General features: G+C 47.5%; 1 protein-coding gene across 1 annotated transcript; it reads right to left on the reverse strand.

Annotated features, from left to right (window-relative positions):
• Positions 1-6,671: 6,671 nt before the first annotated feature.
• On the reverse strand, positions 6,672-7,604 carry LOC130021579 (olfactory receptor 14A16-like). Its single transcript, XM_056112335.1, has one exon. The coding sequence runs from the start codon at positions 7,602-7,604 to the stop codon at positions 6,672-6,674; it is 933 nt and encodes a 310-aa protein (XP_055968310.1).
• Positions 7,605-8,990: the final 1,386 nt, after the last annotated feature.

Consider the following 8,990-nt stretch of genomic DNA (forward strand, 5'->3'; position numbering starts at 1 on the left):
GGAGGCCTGTGTCCCTCAGGTCAGCTCTGATCGGTGTGCTGTGAGTGATCTGGCCACACTGGCCTTGGCTCCAAGAAGAGCAGACATCCATATTGTCTAACTCTCAGAACTTGTGAGTGTCTTGGATCTTGGTTACATATGCTGAAAATAGCTACCTACGACCCAGACTTTCTGTGTACACAGGGTCAGACTATTACAGAAAATATCTCAATCCATTGCTTTGGACAAATGCAGAAACATGCTTTATAGGCCTGGATTGCAGACCCGCCAACTTGCTTTCAGCCTGTTTTGATTTTAATAATAAATAAGATCATGTCTCGTCATTAGGAACTTAATTCTTCCAGACTGACAGGTCCCTTTGAGTGTGTTCACCTCTTTAGGTGCGTATAGTACAGACAGAACAGGTAAGACATTAAAAGCCTGATCGACAAAGGCAGTAAGGTCCATGGACAGAGGAGAAGATGAGTATAACATGCACTGGTGTCTTTATTCTGCCAAGCCTTCTCTGGGCTTCTCAGCCTTGTGCCCTGAGAATCACATGCAGCACAGTGTCTGGGCTGGGCAGGGCTGTGCTCTCCTCTTGAAACAGGTTGGAGGGGTCTTGGGAAGCCCAGTCTCTTTTCCTCTCCTCTTTTCAGTTGTTCTTTCCTTTCTTTCTCCTATTTATTTCTTTGGGGTGGGGTGCAGTTGTTTTGGTGCCAACCCGGTGGTCTCGGTCTTACTCCTGCTTCTGCTCAGAGGTCACTCTAGTGATGCCCTGGGGACCATGTGGGGTGTCAGGTTTCAAACCGAGGTGGGCTGTGTGCACAGCAAGTGCCCTGCCCTCTGTGCTATCTCTGCCTTTCTCCTGCTGTCACCTAGGGGCTGAGTGTATGCCATGCGTGTGTGGCAGGGACCCGGCCCTCCTGCAGAACCAGGCACTGCCATCTCTCTGGGTGGGACTGGAGGGAAGAGGCTCTGCTTGGCCCAGCCCACTAGCTGGGTGTGCAGTTGGCAGCCAGCCCTCACTGCGCCCAGCTCACACCACAGAGAGGGTCTTGATGATCTCAGAGCGGTGGCCAGCAGGCTCCCACAGCCCCTCTGGGTTTAGATGCTGACAAGCTTCTAGAATAAGTGGCCCTGGATTTCACTGCTTGCTTCCTGCCCTCACTGCTAGCCCCCCACATGCCCTGCAGGGAGAGGTGGGATTGGGCAGAGCTGGATCACACACTGGGGACACAGCAGGATGTGGAATGGGGCCTCACCACTGAGGTTCACAGGAGTTAGTGCCAGCACACAGAGCATTCGTAGAGGTGATGCCATACTCCCTCTGAGCCCTGCATCTGTCAGAAATCTGACTTTCCCTGGCTCCCTTATTCTGCCAAGGATGGTACCCTCATCCAGCAGGTAGAAGACTGGCTTGGGGGTTCCCAGCTTTCTGTTGCCTCTGTGGGGGCCCCAGAGTCACAGTAACACGTAATGTAGCATGTATTCTGCCCCCTCCCTCAGGCTCACTGCCCTGTGGGCATCCAGGCAGGCATACCTGCTCACAGGCTTGGGTCTGGGACAGGAATATGACTGCAGAGCTGGGCTCGCCCGTGGTTGTTGGCCACAGTGCAGCGGGCGGCAGACGGCAGAGCTGCTTAGAGCTCCTGTGTCCACTGCCAAGGAGACACCCTGGGAATAAGCCACATTAAGAAAGAGGCCATGTCCTTGGGAAGAGAGGATGGGGCCCGGACCAAACCTCAAAGGGCAGGTGCCTCCAGCTTCCCCTTGAGGCCCCTCTGCAACCTGGTGATAGAAGGAGCTGAGTCCTTCCCCAGAGTGTACGTGCAGCTCACCTTAGTAGTGTCAAGGCTGGGCAACGTGAATGTGGACACCATTGCCTCAACTTGGTGTGAAGTGTCCTTGACCTGCCTTGTTTGCGTCGGCCATTGGTGTCTTTTCTCCATTCTCTCCATGAAGAAATTGAGGATGTGTTTCTCTCTGCTTCTCAGATAATAGGAAAATTGTCCTTTTTTGTTTAGTTTTCATTTTTATTTTTTTGGACAATGTGCAGGAGGTTCAGTTTAATCAAGTCAGATCCTCTCATTGTCCTTCCTTGAGTCTAGCTTGTGGGACTCTCGGAATTCTCCCCCACTCCCTATGTTGGAGGTGGTAAAACAAGAAATAAAAAACAATCTCCACCTTCCTAGTTTCTCGGCCCCCAGTCCCAGTGTTCCTCATTTAGGAGGGTTTTTTCATAACATCAATGTATAATCCTTCTCAACTCATTTTCTAAGAGAGAGAGGAGTGATAATTTATTTAAATTATCCATTATTATTCCATTATATTCTGCTGTCTGGCAAACTTCCCGTGTCGTACTCAGTATGCCAAATTCCAGTAACAATGGTGGGTCTCATTCTCCTAATCCTGAAAGAGCATTGAAATGGCTCTTTTAAAATCTCAGGGCTAGGAAGAAGGAGACGTTACTGGTGCCTGCTCGAGGAAATCGACGAACAGCAGGATGATCATGATCGTGATTCTGCTGCCTTATTAATTTGTGTTTTCTAATAGCCAGTTGTTGAATTACTGCTTTCATTGTTATTTGTAGTTTGCCGACCCTGTGACATTTTTTCAAGAATAGAAATAAGCCTCCTTTTCTGATTTTCACACATCTGCTTATATTGACGAACACCAAAGATAGCAAATGGTAAATTTGCTTCTATTTCAGTCCTGGTTGTAAACTTATGTCTCTTGCTGCTCATTTGGCCCCTGCTGTGGAGATTCATCTAGGGCTAAGTCATGCATGACCTAGTGTTACTGGAAATCGCAGCTTTATCACCTAGTAGTGACATAGTATTCATATGCATTTTCCAGTCACCAGCACTGATCTGAGCCCCAGAGGGAGGTAGGTTGGTCTGCCTTGCTGAATGGCTACACTGCTTCAGCTGTGTGTGTGGTCTGGGCATCCAGAAATGCAGTGCACACTTGTATTTTTTTTTGAAATGTATATTCTATAAGGGAGATTTTTCAGAGTAAAAGTAAAAATATTTGAGGGGCTGGAGCGATAGCACAGCAAGTAGGGCATTTGCCTTCCGCGTGGCCAACCTGGGTTCAATTCCCAGCATCCCATGTGGTCCCCTGACCACCTCCAGGTGTAATTCCTGAGTGCAGAGCCAGGAATAACCCCTGTGTAGAGCCAGGTATGACCCAAAAAGTCAAAAAAAAAAAGTAAATGTATTTGAGTCCGTTCCATACCCATATAATTGTATTAAAAGATTAAGTATATGCCTTCAAAAATGATAGCAGGGGGCTGAGATATAGCTCAGGGGCTGGTCTCCAGGAGGATCCTGAGCCCCCGCCCCACCCTGCACCCAGCCCCTGGCCACAGCCTCAGAAATACAAGGGGAAAAATATCTAAAGGTACAGAAACCACAGCAGTTGTCTAGATTTGGTAGTAGAGAAGGGGACCACTCATGAGGATCCTTCGGGGGTGGAAATGTTTGAAGCCATTTTCAAATGGATCAGCTTCTCTTTGGCGTGGCTCCATCTGGATTGTCTTTCAGCTTCTTTTTGCATTGGAATACTGGTTTGACCAAAAGTCCCCGTGTCTCTACAGAATAGAATTTATGGTGATGTGTCCAGTGTAGTAGCTTCAGGACTCTCTACTTTTTCTACTTAGTATGGTTCGGGTTTGGGTTTTATTTTGTAATCTCCTAATTTTTCTTAATCACTGTATCACTGTCATCCCGTTGTTCACCGATTTACTCAAGTGGGCACCAGTAACGTCTACATTCATCCCAGCCCTGAGATTTTAGCATCCTCTTTTCCCAACACTGCCACATTGGAGGCTCTTTCGGGGTCAGGGTCAGGGGAGTGAGAACCATTACTGTTACTGTTTTTTGCATATCGAACACGCCACGGGTAGCTTGCCAGGCTCTGTCCTGTGGGCGGGATACTCTTGGTAGCTTGCTGGGCTCTCCCAAGAGACCGCTCTTCAGGAAAAACTTCCAGGAAAAAAATTTTTCTTAATGCATCGAGTTAATGGTCTAGAATAGTCTAGCTCAATTGTTGGCACATAATTGTATGGTACTATTATTTTAGGGTTTCAGAAATATCTAGATAATTCAGCAACAAGAGACTCTGTATTCTAGGATTTCTCCAAATCCTAAAGCTTTAAGTAAACCTCTAATGTAGTTGTCAAATTTATTGCATTGAACATTACTATAATATTATATGTTAACATTCATCAAAAAGGAATTATTTTATTTCTGTGATATTATGCTTAATATTGTGCTTTGGTTCATTCCTTTTGGCTAAGTGTATGATTATGTCATTGCAGATAGAAAATAGTGGGAAGTTTGTTTGAAGTTTTCTTCATTCATACTTTTAGGTGAGTTACATTGGCAGTACATGTTTAAAGAAAAATCTATGGTCACCTTACCTGGCTTATGGTATCATATCATAACATATAGCATATCATAACATATAGAAAGCATATCCTATTTAGTACTACCTAATTTTCAGGATTCTTAAATGAGGTGAATATATGCACATACATATGTATATATTGTTTATACTTGTACGTAATCTCCTAATTTTTACTTCACGTGTGTATATTACATACTTTCTGGAATACGTGTCTCAATCTAAACATGAAAATTATTCTTAAAAAAAATTGAAAAAGAATACCAAATTGGAGCGCTTTCGATGATTCTGTTTGCATTATAGAAACAAATCAATCAGATGAAGAGTTATAAACATGTTTATATAAAGATATAAAGATATAGGTTGATCATAATGAAACAAGAAAAGATTGTCTTTGTTAAAACAAAATTTGGATAGAAAATGTGTACAGAAAAAAGTAGAATCTCAAGTGTTACTTTGTGCTGTGTACAAAACTAGCTAAGAAAGGGCCATTAACTAAATGTAAGAGGTAAGTTTATACATTTTCTAGAAGATTATAGAGTATCTTCAGAAGATTTGGATGGTCTCAAAAATTTTATGTAAGGCATACTGAAAACTGTATTGCCAGAAGGAGGTAAGGTGTTACGCATGATACCACAGCAGCAGCAGTATTGTAAACCACAGAGCCTAAAGGGAGGAAATTAAAAAAGGAGAAAGCAGGAGGCGTAGAGGCAGACAGGTGGGCAGGAGGGAAACTGGGGACATTGGTGGAGGGAAGTGGACACTGGTGAAGGGACTGGTGTTGTAACGTTGTATGCCTGAAACTTGGCCATAAATGACTTTATAACTTTGTAATTCACTGTGATCCAAGTTTGAAAACACACGCTGAAAACTATCAGCATGAAAGATAGAAGTCCTGGCTTCCTGGGAATGAAGCGTGCTCTTTGGGAAGCCTTGTTAAGGGACTGGGGAGAGCAGACTCAAGGAGATACCTGCTCAGTGATTAGTCTGTGGGTCTGTGTAACCAAGCATGACACCCGAGGACATGTAGCCTTGAAGGGCAGAGCAGAACCACTGGGTCCCTGTCATCAAGAGAATGAAGAGGGGATTTTGGACACAAAATAAGTGTTTTCATAGACCAAACATGATTGTCACCCATTGCCTCTTTTGCAAACTACAACACCCAATAAGAGAGAGAGAAAAAAAGGGAATGCCCTGCCACAGAGGCAGGGTGGGATGGGGGGGATGGTGGGTGGGAGGGATACTGGAATCTCTGGTGGTGGGAAATGGGCACTGGTGGAGGGATGGGTATTTGATCATTGTATAATTGAAACCCAAGCACAAAAATTTGTAAGTCTACAACTGTACCTCATGGTGTCTCACTAATGAAAATTAAAAAAAAAATAAGTGTTTTCTTCAACATTCTGATATCTGAATTTGGCCATTTTCACTTCAGACATGTGAATGTCCAGAAGATTAACCACTTGTCACTGGCAGCTGTTTATGTGGTAACTAACATTGAATAGGGTTGAAATCTCCCTTTATCTGTCACACTGGCCATATCCTCTCCCTGACGAAAGTGCTGGAATGGCAGTGGCCCAGCCTTCCAGGTCTGGGGGCAGCACTCCTGTGAGCTGTCATGTGGGGGTTGCTTGTTCTCTGTGACATCTCTTGAGTAAATGCCAGGTGTTCCCCCCCCCCACCCCGCTCCCTGGAAAAGACACGAGTGGTGCATTCCTCCTGTCTCCTCAGGGATCTGGGGTTTGCCTTCCCATCCCAATGTTGAAAATAGCCACTGAAACAGCCATTTGAAGATAGGAATCTTTCCAGAGGGAGTTTGCCCTGGAAAGACCCACTTGTGTTGCTCTTGACAAGGTCTCCATCTGTGAAGGAGGTCATTCCATTGAGAAAGACAGCACTGGGTATGAAGCTGCTCAGGGATTCAAGCCGAAGTTGGTCCTCCAATTCAGAATGGATGGGAGCAGGACCTGAAATTTGGGTTGCTGGGGAAGATCTTCCAGGGGCCCCAGTGAGTGGCCCCAGCACCCATAGTCCACCCCCTCCTCCCGCCATTCTGTCTGTCTTCAGCAGGAGGCGGCGACTTGTCCTTGCTGCTCTCAGCACAGAATGTTTAGAACTGTCAGTCTCAGAAATGAAGCCAGAGATCTGCACAGGTGCTGAGTGCAGACAACAGACTCTGCCCAGTGACACAGACCACAGGCCTTCCACGTGGACTCACCCACCGCTCTCCATCCCTTCTGCTTGACAGCCACCAGAGGTTCTGCCACTCATCCTTAAAGAGATCAGTTAGAAGGTGTGGGCTTGCCAGAAATGATGCTGAGCAGCGCATCCTTTATATCTTTATTTCTCAAGCTGTAGATGATGGGGTTCAGAGTCGGAGGCACCACAGTGTAGAAGACAGACAACAGAAGATCCAGAAGACAAGGAGAGGATGACTTGGGCATCAGGTAAGGAGCACTGCCACTGGACACAAACAAAGTGGTGACGAAGAGATGGGGCAGGCAGGTGGAGAAGGCTTTGGATCTGCCCTGGGCTGATGGGATCCTCAGCACGGTGTGAAATATGTATGTGTAGGACACTGTGATGGAAACAAAGCAGCCCACAGCCAAGACAAAGATGGCAGCCGTGATGACCACATTGGCAGTCTGCGTGCCTGCACAAGCGAGCTTCAGTAAGGAAGGGACGTCACAGAAGAACTGTTGTACCAGGAAGCTGCAGAAGGTCAAGGAGAAAGTGCTGGCGGTGTACAGGCCCCCACAGAGGCCCCCACTTAGCCATGAGGCCACTGCCAGGCGAGCACACAGCATCCTGCCCATGATGAGCTCATAGCGCAAGGGGTAGCAGATGGCCACATAGCGGTCCCCGGCCATCACCGTCAGGAGCACCAGCTCGGAAAAGGCCAGGTAGAGGACCAGAAAGAGCTGGGTGGCACAGCCGAGGAAAGAGATGGTCCTGCTGCATGTGATGGAGTTAGCAATGGAGTTGGGCACGGTGACCGAAATGAAGGCTGCGTCCAGCAGAGACAGGTGCTTCAGGAAGAAGTACATGGGTGTGGACAGGCGTTGACTGAGCGAGGTGAGCATGATGATGAGAGCATTTCCCCCCAGGGACACCATGTAGATAAGCAGAAAGAGCGTGGCATGGAGGGCCTGGAGCTCAGGTACCTCCGAGAAGCCAGCCAGGGTAAAGTCTGCCCTTCCCGTGGCATTGGCCATTTCGGAGAAAGAGAGAACTGTAGGGGAGAGGGAGGTCAGCAGCTCATTAGGGCCTCAGTGTCTGCACAGGAGGTCTTCCAACCCTCACATCCCCACCCAGCGCCCGCACATGCTTTATCGCACCCACTAGAGGCCCTCTCGTGTTCTGCACTTTCACACAGACCTCCTTTCCCTGAGAGCTGGAAAAGTCTGGCTTTGCTCATGAGAACAGCTACATGCTCATCTCAAAAAGTCTCTCCCGTCACTGTCCCTGGTGTGGGAAGTTTGCAAGGTGCACAGAGCTGCCGCCCCCTGCTCCACACTATCGCCCACTCGGGGTCCCCCCCTCAGGAGCCGCAGGTGCCTGCTCGGGTTTGTGCTTTGTCCTAGCACATGAATGATGGTGCCTGGCAAGACTGCTACCCTTTTGGGCATGGGACAGGCAACAATGAGCCACCCATACAGTCCGGGGCCAGGATTTCAAGGCCTCAAATGAATCTTGGGAGTCCACAAGGCCTGCTGCCTGCCTTGTGCTGTCACTCATCAAAAACACACACACATATACACATACAGATACACACACACACACCCAACCACAGACATATACACACATACAAGCACAGACATACACACATGCACACACACACACACACACACACACACACACACACACACACACACACACACACATACACGGGCCCCTGAGAGAGCAAACTCCCCAAACTCTTCTTTCCCCAAACTCTCCCTTTCTGTTGTCTAGAATAGGCTGAGCATTTAATACCTGTGTATCAAAATAAGTATTTTCCCATGAATTTGATCCGTGACTTTGTGTTTTTCTTCAGCAATGATTTAGACTAGCACCCAGGACTGCTATGGAAAACTATTGGGAATTGTTTTATTTTGTTGATGGGTGGGCTACACTCAGCTTGCTTAGGAGTTACTCCTGGGTCTGCAGTCAGGAATTAATCCTGGTGGGCTCAAGGGACCAGAGGGAATGCCAGAGATTGAATACAGATCAGCCGTGTGCCAAGCAGGTGCCCTACCTGCGATCCTATTGCTCCAGCCCCTGCTGTGGTTATTGTTAAGGAAACAGATCAGATCTTATTGCAGTCTGTGGGGTCCATGGTTCATAGCACTTTTTAACCTCCTAAGATCATACTTTTCATTGACAAATGGGTGCACTCACATGACGATCACCCGCTAGTTCCCAAGCATCTCCCATGTGAAAGAGAAGCGCCTCACTGCTGGCTGACAGCGGGTTCCAACCTGGGATCCGAGTCTTCCTTCCTCTTCCCTTCCACAAGCCACATTTGGCCTCTTCTCAGCCGGCAGCCTTAAAGCCTGTCTCTTCTGGAAACCAGACCCCGGGGCCTGAAAGAAGCTCTCAGGAGATGTGCTCCCCAGACA

Source organism: Sorex fumeus, unplaced genomic scaffold (assembly GCF_029834395.1).
Source record: "Sorex fumeus unplaced genomic scaffold, SorFum_2.1 ptg000017l, whole genome shotgun sequence".
Taxonomy (NCBI): domain Eukaryota; kingdom Metazoa; phylum Chordata; class Mammalia; order Eulipotyphla; family Soricidae; genus Sorex; species Sorex fumeus.